This window comes from Sardina pilchardus, chromosome 18, assembly GCF_963854185.1.
Source record: "Sardina pilchardus chromosome 18, fSarPil1.1, whole genome shotgun sequence".
Lineage (NCBI taxonomy): Eukaryota > Metazoa > Chordata > Actinopteri > Clupeiformes > Clupeidae > Sardina > Sardina pilchardus.
In genome coordinates, this window is record NC_085011.1 from 9,815,932 (window position 1) to 9,832,011 (window position 16,080).

Here is a 16,080-nt window from a genome sequence, read left to right on the forward strand (position 1 = left end):
CGAAGAATTTCGAGATATAATTGGAAGCCATAAATTCTGCACGCACATATCTTTTGTGTCTGTTGTCATGTGGAAAAGGAATCTGTTGTGTCTGCCCCTCCAGTCGTGTATCTCTGAGCTGTGGCGAGATGGAAAAGAATGACAAATATGTTTCCACTAGCACTAGGCCCACTGGCCCAGTGTTGGTTTTGGAGGGTCTCTTGTGATGGTGGAAACTTTGCACACTGTCAGGGTTACCTTCAACCTGTTTCCAATCTAGTTCACCTCATCTCCGCACCCCTACTCACCCCCAACATGCCAGTCAGATGCTAGGAAACACCTGAATTTGACAGCCTCTGCCCACCTGAATTCGACTGCCTACTAGCCCTTCACTGATGGAAGAACAGCAGAGCAAAATGCACAGCGTACCAATCTGATTTCTCAAAAGAAAAGTAAAAAATGCAGTCAATGTTACTGTAACATGTGTGATGATTAATTCCTCCATATTAAGCTATTTAAAGGATTAGTTTGGTGTAAACACAGCCTAGGGTCTATTTGGAAATGATAACAAGTTCGAACTTTAGTTTTGGAGCTAAATTATGTTAACCGTTTTAAAGAGACACTTTGGGGTAGTGTGGAGAGGGTCCCTACAGACAAATCGAAGTATTGTAAACTTTGAAAGTGTACAGAGAGGTTATGAGAGGGACAGTTTTTGAAGGCAGTGCATTGCCTTAGTTTGTGTTCTGGTAGCGGCAAATCAGTGGGCATGTTCAACTTCTTAAAGTGCTGCGCAGGTCTATCTGAATCTTACGATACTGTACATACTTGCATCTTGTTCCGTCAGATCTTCGCAATGAGCGACTTATTTTAATGTGGCTCCGTGCCCACTATAGCTATAAGCCATTTTGTTACTAATGAACTCGTTACAGTATCAACCATAAATAGACCCCTAGGTTGTGTTTACACCAAACCAAGCTCCAACAACCAAGACGTTTAGTGATAAATGGTTATAAATGGTCACTTTATGGCTTAACAATGTCACTAAATAAACACATATGATTAATTACTTCTAAACATTTCATGCTGTGATTTGGGGGGCGTTCATGGAAATGATAAACGGATAAATAAATATTTCTCAGCCATTTCCAGTCCCTAACTGAACCGATTCAACTGAAGCTTTTGTCTACAACCTTGGCAGGGCTCCACGTACTGCAGCCAGAGCCAGGACGCGTACAACCTTTTTGTAACGAGTGCAATCACAGATGGCATGAAGCTGTGGGACCTGCGCACATCAAGGTAAGGCCCCCGTTATTTATTTATGTTTGTGCTGGCTGCGGTGGGCTACCACAGATGAAAGCAATGCTCCAACACAAATATTGAAATGGGCCAACATGCCAGACAAAAATTGGGTCAGGATTCAGGAAGGACGGTAGTTGCTTGGTCAGTGTTCGGGCCAAGATCTACTCCACTCTCTCTACTTCCAAGTAGTGCAGTCCTCAGTGATGTAGAGGCGTAGAACTGGACTGACGAACCCACTTCACTTACAATCACTCACTCCAAAATCAAACTTCACAGTCTATGCAAAGACCCTGTTCAGCTAGGGAATTTGGCTTTGGTTGATGTCGGATTGATTGAATTGTGTGCCATATGTACCTCACTCAGTAAGAGGTGAAATGGCAAGTTGCATAACACTGTGAATATCCTCTGTAGTTCCGCTCTCTGCATTGGGTACATGTGTTCTCTCAGCATGCATGTGTGAAAGCCTTAACTCTCAACACCCCTGCCCTGCCATTCACACTCTTAACCTGCGTTTCAACTCTGTACAAAGAGGGAAATGTGGTGCAGGTTCTGCTAATCCACAGGAAGAGCTGAGAACATTTATAAACCATCTGACAAAATGGTACCCTTTGGCAGACGATGGTTCCACTTTGGAGAGACATTTATCCTATGTACAAGCTGTTCGAGCAGTGGCATGATTTGTTTCCCTCTTGTACTGTTGTTTTGGCCAATGATAGGATACTTCTATGGACAGTTATCATACCTAACACTGTCAAAGGGTGGCTATACTCTTTGGCTTTGTAGTATAGGCATTATCACATATAATAGTATATATTGTATTTGACATTATTGTACAGAAATGTGTTATTTGTTGTGTTAACCTTTATTAGAGTGATTATTTCTATTTTGAGCTGCACCCTATGAACTCTGAGGGCAGTGGGAAGTAATGGGTCACATTAGTGCCAGCAAGCAGCTACACCCCATCAGACAGTCTGCGACGTCTGGCACTTCCTTTAGAATGGGAAATCTGGAATGGAATGCATTGTTGATTTTACGTCAACACAACCATTTATTATTGATTTAGCCAGCAGACTGACAGCAGTTCGGCGGAATAGCCCAGTTACAGTATGACTGTATATGGTGTTTTGCAACAACAGTAGTTCCACCGTATTTATCTATGCTTAAGTAGGCTACGTCTTTTCCTTTGTTTGAATTCTAAAACAAAGGTCTGTTATTATGCTTGAAAAAAGACGATAGGCCATATTTATCCCCGGGGCCAGCTGTCGCGAGTCCACGACATGCCCTTTGCAGAGAGCCCGTGAGACTTCTCACACTTTCCGACCACAGACACAGAGGCTCTTGGCAGCGCACGTGGACTTCCACTTAGCTCTCACTGAGGGGCACAGTGGCCGCATCGTCTTGCGTACACGTGTGGATGAAAGGCCGCTGCACAGCTATTGTTTGCCTGCCTGGCGAAGTTGGTCGGTTAGCAGCAAAGTGTCACACTCTGTTACGGTGAATCCCTCCACACCACTGGTGGCATTGAGAAATGATAGAGACATTTCAGTAAACCCACCCAAATATCAAGTTTGTGATGCATATTCTAATCCAACAAGGTTCAAAACAATGCATACGGTACATTCATACTTTTTATGCTATCCATATTATTGGATGGTGAATCATGTTGTGCTGGAGTTTTCAACTATTGAACCATTAGCTCTACTCACAGCTATGCTAATAAGTGATGTATCCAAGTTTGAATAAATTCATCAGAATCATTACTGCACAATGTCTAAATATTAATTTTGTTTTATTACAAAGAGTGTTCTCCGTGTTTTGATGTTCTAAATCTCACCAATACCTCATGAGTTGACCCAAATTCATTCATCTCCTTATTTGTACAATTCTTGTTGATTTGTGGAAAGGTACCATCATCTGTAGAGAGAGATACTTACTCATCACCGAGACACAAAAATGTGAGATGTAAATAATGTAATGAGATCTCTCACGAAGATAATGACTGAGAGCTTATTTCGTTCCACTGGAAAACTGAATGTGATGATCATCCCTCTCCTAAATCACCATGTAAGGCTCCTCAGATAAACTGAATCAACAACACCAAGGCATATTTTTGGGTCTCCTGGCTGGAGTCAAGAAGGCATAAATCTTATTTGGTCTGGGACAGATTTCCGCACAGGTCCTTGAGCCCCAGACATTGTTGGAACGCGCTCCATCCTCCAAAAAGTATTTGTGACCCATTTCCAGATATAAAGTTGATCACGTTCTGTAGTGCTTATCATTTACTTCCGTAAACAGGATCTATTCACATCTATTCACAAGTGACTTAAGTAATGGAGGAAGAATTGATTATCTGAAAAAGGAAAAACTAGGAGTACTGTAGAGGTGCACAACACTGACGTCAGTACTTCTGAGTATAAAGGTGATGTGCAGTCCAGTCCTAACATTGTTTGTGAACCACAGCAAAAAAGTGGTAGTCCAAAAGAAGTGATTTTGTTATTGATCTCTTTTCCTCTGGGCTGCAACAAGAAGATGACGCATAGCACCTGAAAATACTCCAGCTTCCGCCGGTGTCGGAATGACGTGATGGAGCAAAACAGTACAAGTCAAATGAACCAAAGAGTATATCCTGTTCAGAAGGACAGGAGAAATGGACGGGACAGATGTTTACCAGAACCAGTACAGCAAACAGACGGCGCTCCAAACTTAGAGTAGGGATTCATTGCGGAGGATAGTCTTACTTGTGCACTGACCGCATCCAGATCATTTCAGCTGGTTAGTCACAAAGGGTGAGCCAACCTCGGAACACAACTACAGGAGCCTAGCAGCTCTGTGGATCTTGGAAGCCACCGGTGAGTCCTGGCAGTAGACCTGGGAGCAGTCGCTCAAGCTGGTCTCCACAGCCATCACTTCCTCCTAGATAGGAGCCGCAGGAGAGCCAGGCTCTCATGGTGTTTCTCCTCCTCACGCCCCTACGCACACACACACGCACACACACTCACACACACTGTGCTCCGGATGATTCATCTCCATAAACAATCATGTTTCTGCTATCTCTGCTGGGGTGTGACATAAACAGGGAAGGAATTCTAAAAAAACAACAGAAAAAAAAAAACAGGCAGAGCAGTGCATTGTCATCGTAACTTGGCTTTCGCGATGGTGAGAGATGGAGTCTGGAGTTTAATTAGACTTGGAAAAGTAAACCAGCAGCACTGTTGCCTGGGTACTATTTCCCATTGTACAACATCATTAGATGTTCATTCAAATGTATTGATTGCGACAGGAGCCATGAGAGGAGTTTTGGAGTTCATTATATTGTGCGTTGTTGATCAGTATTCTCTTTATACCTATTCATCTTTTGTTGACTCTGGACTAGACGACTTTGCAGACTCATGTCCTCAACCCCTCCCTCCCTTGTCCTCTCCACGTCTCTCCTCATGTACGTAAGCTGGCTCTAGATCCGACCGCAGAATTTAGATTAATTGGGCTGATCAGTGACTATTTCTCGCTACATGGCTCCGCTCGCTACCAATTAAAAACGGAATCGAGCTGTTGCAAACGGCTGCTGCTCGTTTTGTGTCATTCTGCCAACCATTCTTCCGATCATTTCATCAAATACGGGAAAAGAGGAGAACAAAACGGCACAAAATCAACGAGGACAGAAATAGCTCCCGGGGTTGACAAGCTGAAGTCTTATTCTCCAGGAAGGGTGGTCTGCTTTGTTTGTCTGCTTTTGTGCGTGGTTAGAATGCCGAAGAAATATGAGTGTGTTTAAAAATAATTGTGTTTATCCTCTATTGGTAGTTTTATGTTTATCCCCTATTGGTAGTTTTATGTATTCCATTATCTAATGAGAACCAGGCTAGTCCTAGAGCTGGAGTGTAAATGAACGAGAACAGCAAAACACAGAGAGAGGGAGAATAGTGTTTGGGTAGGCAGAAAGAATGGCAACGCATTTGCTGAGGGGGTTTGTCTCTCATCTTAATCAAATTTATTTTGACCTTTACATTAGCGTCTCCTAATTTGTCTTGCTGGGATAATACCATCCATGCAGATATGTTTTTCCTTCCTCAGGGAAAGGGGGGAAATTGTTTGGCAGTCTCGAGTGGAGTCATTAAAGAACTTAATTTGTTGTGTTATTTTGCTGCTCCATAAAGATTGATGATAAATGCCTGTCTGGCAGAATGATGGCCGCAGTGTGAATCGAGTTCATTTATATGGACATCCCCATTGTGCTAGGCGGCTAATGGGCTAACGGTCTCATTAGACACAAATCCCTGCTTTATTGCTGCGTTACGATAGGTTAAATACTCAGGTTAATGGCTCCCTCGGTGTCCCTAAACCTATATTGCTGATTGAAAAAAGCTTCTGTCGAGGTGCACTCTTGTCGGGAACATCCACAGGTTGCCCAGTCGATCCATTCAGCTCAATTTCAGGCCTACTTCTTTTGTTTGTGTTAGTCAGACTTGGTTTTCCCTCTGTTAAGCATGCTCTCTCGACTCATATCTCCCACACACACTTATCCCCTTTCTCTCTCTCTCTCTCTCTCTCTCTCTCTCTCTCTCTCTCTCTCTCTCTCTCTCTCACACACACACACACACACACACACACACACACACACACACACACACAAACACACACACACACACGCACACTCACACTCACACTCTCTCTCACACACATACTGTACATAAACAGACACAGATACACACACATGCTCGTGCACACACTCACGCACACACACACACACACACACACACACACACACACACACACACACACACACACACACACACACACACACACACACACATAAACACACACAGATACACTCAGTGACCATAACTGGCAGACTTATGCCTGCCAGTGTGTACTTTGTGTTTTGCGGTATCTTGTATTTACCGTTCTGTTAGAGCTGCCGGTGCCAAACCAACCACAAGAGTGACCAGCGCTTGTTCTTCTCTGCGATCGTTTGCGCCTACACACGTCAGTGTGTGTCCATTTGTGGTCGTGCAACATTCTCACACAATGACGCATCACTCCCATAAAGCATTTCCCTTGACCAACAGTCTGTGCCCAGTCGGGGAGCGAGCGAGCGTGTGTGTGTGTGTGTGTGTGTGTGTGTGTGTGTGACGCTCTTCACAGTCACTGGAGCCCTCTACATGGCCTTCACAGAGATTTAAGGTGAGAGAGAGCACATATTTGGTCAGGAATTCTGCTGAGCTCAGCGAGATCCTCCACCCCAGTCATCAGACGTGTCTTTCTCCTCTGCTCTCTCTATCTCTCTTCCTCCCCCTCCTCTCTCTCTCTCTCTCTCTCTCTCTCTCTCTCTCTAGCTCTCTGTCCACATCCTTTCTCTGTCTCTCTGTCCGCCTGTTTCTCTCTGTAAAGTAGGCCCTGCACTGTTGATTTAAATGAAAGGTTCCATGGAGCTCGGCAGTGGTGGAGTGCCTTATTATTTTGGTTGAAAATAAAAGGGAAAGGGGGCCCCCTGCTCTGCTTTGCTCTGCTCGGCTCGGCTCCGCGCTACGCTGGCAAAACGATGATCTCTTATTACAGTTATTCCAGCGAGCGCACGGGAGCGCCTGGATGGAAGGAAAAGGATATGCACAGTCATTTCAGGTCGAAGGCATTTTCACATTGGAAAAATAGGCTAATGGGAAAAACATTTTTCGCGATACTTTTTTTAATATTTACGAGGTTGTTTTAGACAGTTAGCTCGGTAATCACTCTGCTAAGAATGTATGATGCTTCTTTTTTTTTTTTTTTGTCCATTTGCTCCTTCAGTTGGAGGGCCGCGTGTATCCCATCAACACTGCGTCGGCAGCACTCCACACATGCCGGACACGTCTGGACCTCCACTCCAAACTCAGTCAAAACAGTGTCTCCTCGGACTGACCTAGATAGCGGAATGGACACTCCGTCTGCCTGACGTCTGAGGCTAATTGAGCGAGCCGTTTGTCCCCTACTGGCTCTGAAAGGGGCTCATAGTGTGTGTGCGTGTGTGTGTGTGTGTGTGTGTGTGTGTGTGTGTGTGTGTGTGTGACTGGGCACTGGTGTCTTAGGGTTTGTTTTTCACATGCCTTGGGGTCGGAGATCAAAGCCGAGGCCCTGACTTTTAGCCCAGCGGTGTCGTCTGTGTTTGCCTTGCACGGGTGTGTGCAGGACACTGCCAGGTTTAAATTCTCACTGGTGTTTTTTTGTGTGCTCTGTGAGCATATGGCCGTGCTGATTTAAACGTGACTTTTAAGTTTAAAGCTGGTGTCTGGCAAACCAACAAGCATTTGGTTGAAAGGAGCTGCAAATGATTTGTGCCGATTGAGCAGATTCAGTCTAGATCAAGGTTAGCCTCATTATTTCTACTAAAACCACTAAATACTCTTTGTTATTCGGTTGTCATTTTGTTCTTTTCAATATGACACACGTTAAGGTTTGTGTTTAAAGTATGTCAGTTTGAATAGCTTTGTCCTGGAGCCCTGGATCAGGTCATACGCAGTCAGCACATGTCTTTGACCCTGATTAGACCCAGTTCCTCTGAAGAGATTTTCAATGTTCCTCCAAGCAACTGCATACTTGCTCTTTCTCAAAAAACTGCCCTGGCTCTCACGCCAGCAGCATGACCTCAGTGATCTGTTTGACATCCACAGCCAAGCATAAATCCACAGAAACGCTGATTACGTGCACAATTATGTGTATACATGAACATGTGTGTATACGTTTCACATTTTAATGCATTTTATGGCTTTTATACATATATATATGTATCCCCCTTTCGCAGCTTCCATAGATATAAACACATGCAGACGTGCACACACCTGTGAAACGATGGACATTTAGAACTTGGGCTTGGGTGCAGAGTTTAAAACTAAGACTCAGTTCCGGAACATTGTTCATTCCGTTCATCATAGCATCATGGGAGGTTTAGGCCAACTCTGCAGGTGCACTGACACACAGACACACACACACACACACACACACACACACACACACACTTGACCTAATCCTGTCATTCCTCTGCACTCTCTTCCAGGTGTGTTCGCAAGTATGAGGGCCACGTGAATCGCTGCCATCAGTGCACGGCGGCGTTCTCTCCTTGCGGCCGCTTCATCGCCACTGGGTCTGAGGACAACTGTGTAAGTCCTCATCCCCTTTCATAACATCTCATGCGTTTACATTTCTCCTTTTCATCCTTTACGTTCTACCCATTTTCTTTGTCCTTTTGTACATGTCAGTCGAAAATTGTGTTTTCATTGGTCGAAACATGCCTAAGAAAAAAAATAAATGGTCTGAGTATCCTGGCCCAAGTAACAATATCCATACGCAGACATTTCCATATGGAAGTCACTGATGTTGAGAAAGGCAAAAGCTGCGGCGATGGAAACAGGAGTGTAAGAATCGTGACTGAGGGCTTGTGTTGCGCTTTCCGATATCGGGATTATGAGTCTGGAAGGACTTCATGTGGTTCCAACAGATTGTCTGATGCAGCCGTATATCATTAGGGGTGTTTGATGTTTGGAGTGTTGCCCGCAACAGATGCAAACGAAACCGCCTGGCCAGAAAGTGGGGAGCCATGTTTCTCACGTCGTAAATAAGGACTCGAATTTGTGTGGGGGGGGTTTCACTGTTCAGTTGTCAGGCCCTGCTTGGCCCACCTCTCATGGAATTTCCGCCTCACACCTGCTTGGCAGCCTCTGGCGGTTCACAAGGTTATCCCAGATTGGCCATGTACAGTCAGTGACACCAAGATAGCTTAAAACCAGTGGCAGTGATTCGTGTCTAGAGTGCCATGCCTTGAGCCTAACAGTGGAACGCTATGGCAACAACCAGCAAACCATACCAGATTCCACCTGATGAGACTCACAGAGTCTGTGCTCGATGATGTCTTGGGTCACAATCAGTGGAAGTTGAACCGCAGGTCAAAATGAGCTTTGAGCAGTGAAAAGGCCATGCAGGCATCAGTCGTCACTTTTTTCCCCCCTTTCTCCTTGTGGTCTTGCTAGATTTTTTCTCCCCTTTCCATTTGTCTGCCCTTTTCCTCTGAAAGTAAATCTTATCTCTGCTGTGTCATTTGCCAGCTGTTTCGTATTTACTCCAGAGCTTCTCTGTTTCTTGTGTTTCTTGCCAGAGTTGTCAAAACCATTCATTCTATGGAAGAAAGCACCCAAACCCCATTATTTTCCTGCTGTACTCATATTGAAAACTGAATTGTGGAAAGCTCTGTTTTCCTTACAGGAACTGACCTGAAGGCATTCAGAATTCTTTCTCTCTTTGCATCCTGACACTCGTGCTGAAGCCTCTGGAACATACTCTGAATGTGCAAGGAGGTTGTATCTTCATCGGCCCCATTTGTTGTTGTTGTACGCATAACGGCTGAACCATTTTTATGATGAACAGATTTGCCAGCACGCATTTAGTTTAGTTTTCACATCGTGGAATATAGCATCAAGGGTTGTTCACGCCAAGAATGGTAACTATAATGAATATGATATTGGCAAAAAATATTGTTCTATACAAATATGAATGATCACATCTACATATAACGACATGAACGATGTAGGGGTCACTTTTGAGAAAGATTTTGAGAATTATAAAGATCCAATCAGAATCCATCCCATTTTAGCCATTACATTCATCAACACAAAGAGAGACTTTTCTTGTTGTAGGTCAGTCTAGGCGCTTTTATGGCGGTGGTTAGCATTATGGTTGTTGTTCCTGATGTGGACGGCCCCTAACTGTAGATTTTGCTAATGTTTTAGCATTAAAGGGGACTGGTAGGACGACTGGGACACTCTACTGTGTCTCTCCTGGTTTGGGTATAATGAAGATTTAGATTAAGTCTTTATGCCTCAAGGTCAAACAAAGTTTCAATATTCCCTTAAATTTGTACGATTGGAAAATTGGCTGAAATGGTAAACCAGGAGTACAGGAGCCTTTTCGCCTGATTTATGTAGGTTTTTGTAAAAAGTGCTGGTAAATTCATGAGTAGTCTACCAGTTTTTGTTGGTTTTAACCATTTTTTCATACTCATTCATTCTTTTAGGTAAGGAAATGTAATTAGATGAGTGATCACGGGCACTCCTCCAAAAGATTACAGAAAAACCTCTGTTTTTTACAGTCCACAGATTGTTTAATCTAATGTTAGTATGGAAAGGAAGGAAAAACAAAACTTACATGAATTTCATTAGAATATCAGAATTCATGAGTTGATGAAAGGAGAATTTTGTTTATTTCATTCTTCAGCCAATTGGAAACTAAAGATGCATTAAAGATGGCTGTGGTGCAGATATATCAGTACTGTAGATGTACTGTATGCAGTGTACACATATAACTTTGTCAGCTCTGATATCAGCTATGGCATTGCGCTATTCTAGTGTCTATGTGTAGAAAGAAATGTACTGCTTGTTACTGAAGTTTGAATGTGTTTTAACATTCTTAAACCTTTCATAAATCAGGGCCTGGGTTTTTAAGGAGCTTTGTAAAGGAATGTCCTAGTAGAAATCAATCTTAATGACCTCTGCTGTGAGTAATTATATTAATCTGCTGCCATTTAAGATTTTATTTTTTTGCGACTGGTCGCATAGTGCCTCTCAAGAGGATAGCCACGATGTTTATAGAATAATTACAAAGTAGTTGATGAAAAATGCCTGAAAGCCACACTTCGGCAAATAGTAAATCTGCTCTGGTTCAGAGCAGTGGGAGCTGAGAAATCCTCAGCTGTGTGGACCTGCCAAACCAAGCATTACCATGTTTGTCCAGTGATATATGTGTGCCATGTTACCACGTCAAATGGAAGTGGCTTTTTCCAGCCAAATCCCTTGTGCTAGAGGCTCATTGGAGCCAAGTGCAGGATGTTAATACTTCACTTGAGGTGTTACAGTCCACATGGATAGCTGCATCTTATTTTGTTGCACATTCTCTTCTGTGAATAATTTAAGGGCTGGCTGTCTTGTTGCCATGTTGATGAAATGGAAGGTCTCTAGGATGGCCTATGATTTGTGTTTCTAGCATGGTGCATTTTGACTACTGAAATAAGATGGGTTATGAAACTGACAGCATCTATTAACTCTGAGACTATGAACTCTGTTGACAAAAAAGTAGCCAAAACTGGAACAGAAATAGGCCCATGCGTGCTCGCAACACAACAGTTATTTTGCGTGCCATGTTCTTACGTGTCTCATCGCTTTTCATGGAAGGCAACCTTTTTTTGGTTTTCGAAGTGACTTCCTAATTGCTTTTCCACCTTATATCTGAGATTGGCTTTACAAGACAGCCAACATGTCAGAGATTCAGACTCCTCTTTTTCCCCCTGCCTCAGTCTTTTGCTGCTGCATTTGTTGAAGCCAAAGGGAATAACACATTAAACTTGGCAGGGCCAGGTCTTAGTGGATCTGCGTGGATAGAGTGCTTCCAGTGCTTCTTGGAAGCAGACAGTGAGTACGGTAGTGAGCTACCCCAACGTTATTTGTGGCTGCCCCGAGAGTTTCATAAGCCAAAGGCATTTGTACTTGTCTCAGTATTTCAAAGGACAATCAGAGAGGAGGGGAGGGGGTGGCCTGGAGCTCACATTACCTTTCTGACCCCTGAAGAAGCTTCAAGTTCAGATGATATGGGACGTTATGTATGGAGCCCATTGTCTCTGTTCTGTTAAAATGAACAGAGCATTTGTGTGATTTTCATACATATGTCCAGATAATATGGACTCTGTAACTGTAACTGTTCCCAGACGTTTAAACCGAAAGAGCAGTTTTAATATCTGTAATTTAACGTTAAATCATTTTACCTCAGCCTCAGCGGTTCCTTTTGTTCTTCTGCACAGGGCCTAATTTGGACAGAGAAGGATTTTAAAGGTTTTCAAAGGTCGTTAGAGGGTGTAGTTTTGTTTTTCGCCAGTTGTTAGTGTTTTGTTTAGGGCAGTACATAAACAGCAGAGACGTTTCTAAACACAGAGGGGCTGGCCTGGTGAGACGGGCCAGACCTCCAGAGCGCCACAGTGGCAGTGAAGGAACCGTCGTTGTCTCATCCGTCTCCTGACTCACGGCCCTGTTAGCTACCACGGCTCCTGACTATCAGTGGGGCGGCTCGCTCGCTCGCTCACTCCCTCGCTCCGCTCTCCCCTCCGCTCATTCGAGGAGCACGCTCAGTGGAGCTCCGAGAGCGCTTTAATAGGAAACATCTGCAGGAACTCGACCAGTCGCTGTCTGGTAACAAACATCCCAACATCTGTTTTTATCTGCGCTAGTGGCAGATGGCTCCTGTCTCTTTTCTCTCTCTCTCTCTTTCTCCCTCTCTCTCTCTCTTTCTCCCTCTCCATGCACTCTCGCTATACGGTCCTTATCTCCCTCTCTCACTCTTTCATTCTCTCCTCCTTTCAGCTGTCTTATCCTCTTTTAATCGCAGCACTTAATTTGACGGATGCCCGGAAATAGCTTGAAATCAAAGAAGCAGCATCCATCATGCCTCAACTGTTGCTCAACTGTCCAACCACCACTCTTTTCTAGGCATATGTCTATGACATCCGAAGCAGCAGCTACCTCTACAAACTTCAGAGGCACACAGACACTGTCCTAAATGTTTCCTTCAATCCAGCCACACCTGAGGTAAGAAACCTTCAGTACTAGCCCTCTGTTTTTACATGGGGCTTTTCCACCCCAGGGAGCAACCCAAGTAAGCCTCTGGGCCCTCTGTTGGTTGATTTCTTATTGATTACACTGTCATGAGTGAAACATCTATCTGGTGACAGAGTCGTTTTTTCCAAATGCGTTTACCAGACCTGACAGGGGAAAAAAAAAAAAGAAGTTGCTCAGGTTTCTCTGTGTATCTCTTCCCAAGAGTGGACTCCCAGCATCGCAGATTTTCTGAAGCTCACTGAGTATAAAAACACACCACGCTGTGTAGATTCCAGAGGGAAGCCCCAGGATAGCTCAATGACCAGAGCTTTCCAAAACCCCCCTCAGGATCCAGGGGTATCCTGCCTCGGGGTGGCTGGGTGTGGGTGGGTGGATGCGTAACTCGGTAAGCCACACGGTCCATTAGTTCACCCCAGCGTCCGGAGGTGGCCTGAGCTCAAATTTGGATGCCTGAGTAGATCCACAGGAGAGCCCCCCCTCCCCCTCCCCCACCCCCCCCCGTTGAGGGTTTCCAATACCCCATAAAGAACCGTGTGGAGTGGAGTTGTCCAGGCCGCAGCACGAGTGAGGCCCTGCTTCTCCGCCTTGGTCCCACTGCTGACCACCGCTACATCTCCCTGTGTGTAACCTCACACCGTGCACGTGTCCCAAGCTCGACTGTCAGGACCCTGCTTTCCCAGCTAGATATTACAGAACCCCCCCCCCCCCCCCCCCCCAAAAAAAATCTCTGCTGTTCCTGTCAGTGTTTATTTTTTTTCATTTAATGGTCAGTGTAGCCACGTTTTAGAAGTCCCTCGTGTCATACAGTACTTACAAAGTTATTCTTAATATGGAGGAAAGAAAAAAAACATTGGAAACAGTCGAAAAGGTCTTCGGTCTCAAAAGTTATTTTTTCCACTGGAGCTTAGGTCTTTCACTACCTGAATGCTCGAAGCTCAAAGGGGTATGAAGGGTGTTTATACAACAGATGCCACAAGGCACTAAAGGGTCAGATCCTCTCTCCATCTTTGTTGTGTCATATGACATTCAAGATGAGTGTCGTTGGCTTCAAATGAGGCATTTTCATATGCTATTGTCATTAAAGAAGCCTTTTCCACTGGTTGACCATGAACACAATGAACAAAATGTCCCACATTATCGCAAGGGGGACAAGGGAATTCAGGCTAAATTTTTAAGTGGAGTCAGGCTTGAATTTACAGCGTCATAAAATGTATATTCTTCGGTGGTGCTATAGGACGTTTTTGTGAGGGAAAGCATGATTCATGCGCTGCAGCTGCGTGATTTATGTAACACTTCGGAATTATTGAGAGTGTTCTAGAATGTACAATTCGAAGCATAAACATGATTGGTGGTGGTGGTGATGGTGATGGTGTGGGGGGGGGGGACTCCTCTATTGCCACCATTCCACAAGGGAAAAGGTGTTCTGATCCTGCTGTGCTGCGAATCATGTTCACAAACGGTCCATGAGCCAACTTGTTTAGGAAAAGAGAGACCATTCCAGGAGTCTCTGAGACCAAGAGAGATCATTCTAGAAGTCATGAAAATCCTTATATTTTCATTTGCACATTCGTTAAAATTAATCTATTACAAGGAATACTGATGTTTATCGCAATTACCAAAAATGTGTATGACACATGTAGCACATTATTTTAAGGGCTATATTGCACAGGAGATGAGCTAGAACAGAGTGCTTGCATGTACTGTAGTTCTACACAGGACATACAAATGGATGAATGTCTGTGGTACATGAATATTATTTAGGGAAAAGTCATGGAATTTTACATTTGACTTTAGGCGGTTTTCCACCGGCAGCAAACCAGTTCTTGAACTGGTGCCGTTTGGAATTCTTTGAATCGTGGTGCTATCTAATGAACCAGGCCGCATTTCCACCAGTTTTGAACCGAACCAAGGATGTGTCATCAACCATGGGTATTGCATGCAAAACAAAAGTTAATGCATAAGCAGGAGAATGATATGAACAGTTGTCAGCTAAAAACAGCAGAGACTAGCTGTTTAAAATGCTAGTCAACATATGCAGTGTAATGCTCATAGACAGTAAAGGCAATGCTAGTTGACTACTTTTGTTTACTCATGGCAACAGTTGATATGGACCGAAAACTCATGCTTTTAGCCTTCTCCCCTCTGAATGGCCCAATAATACGCCCACTCGGGTTCGCAGGAAAAAACAACTATTTTCTGGTTCAACTTCTGAAGCAAGATGCCACATTCCTAACCGACTTTTGTTTGGTCGAAACGCTCCGAACAGTTCAAATTTTGGTTCGCGAACAGGAACGGGGCCGGTTCTCTGTCGGTGGGAAAAGGCTATTAGAGTGGGAACCCTGCACTTCACACATTAATATCTGACCCACTAAATGAGGAATCTGCCATGAAAGGCATCTTGTAGTAGTTGTTGTACAGTGCCATATAACCATAGATTAGGTTTTATGGTGTATAATTAATTACAGGAGTCAGAAATCTAATAAATTCAGGTGTGGCAGCATCCTGTTTGAGGTAGCCTGTAAATATGTCCCCCAACCTATGATGATGCTGAGTCCTTAATCTTAGTTCCTCTTTTACTTGACCTTATTTCGGAAGGGCCAGAGGACACTTTGAGTCCTTAACCTATGACCTCTTTTTGCCAAGGTTCGACCTGGCTTTCAAATCAGACACACAAGGAAGAGAAGATGAACTCCTTCAGGAAACAAAGACAACTCATCTTTCCACTGTGACCCCGTGTCGCAGCCTGACATTACTGTGTTATTCTTCCCCTCACCTTCCATCCCAGCCTGGCTTTCCTTTCCCTTTCTTGAAGTGATGGAGTGTCTGAATGACTTCATATGACATCAGCCCTCCTTTTGCACCTGGAGGTGACTGCACAGCTGATGCACTTCTCTCGCTGCAGCACTCAGGCAGACAGGAAACTGCATGACCCTGCCGTGAGCTGGAACGTGGAGACGTGTTTTATTTTTCTTTGACTGTGCTGACCGATGCATGAGAAGGAAATGACTCCAGCTTCATGCAAGTTATTTAAATCAACCAGAAAAAGAGAGGGAAAATGCCATTGCAACAAGCGAATCGCAGATCTATGCTTTTTATTTTAAGGTGTCAGGTCATCCTTTGACTAAATTTGGCATGTAAATATAATTATTTTTATATATAGCACATTATCCTACAAAGT

At 44.1% G+C, this 16,080-nt stretch overlaps 1 protein-coding gene across 2 annotated transcripts in view; it reads left to right on the forward strand.

Moving 5' to 3' along the window:
- Positions 1–16,080, forward strand: part of wdr27 (WD repeat domain 27) — a 62,581-nt gene that overhangs the window by 24,049 nt on the left and 22,452 nt on the right. For both annotated transcript variants that reach the window (XM_062520066.1, XM_062520067.1), the window contains exons 21-23: positions 1,178–1,275; positions 8,306–8,408; positions 12,774–12,872. In XM_062520066.1, the coding sequence (XP_062376050.1) occupies positions 1,178–1,275; positions 8,306–8,408; positions 12,774–12,872 (300 nt within the window). The remainder of the gene's footprint in view (positions 1–1,177; positions 1,276–8,305; positions 8,409–12,773; positions 12,873–16,080) is intronic.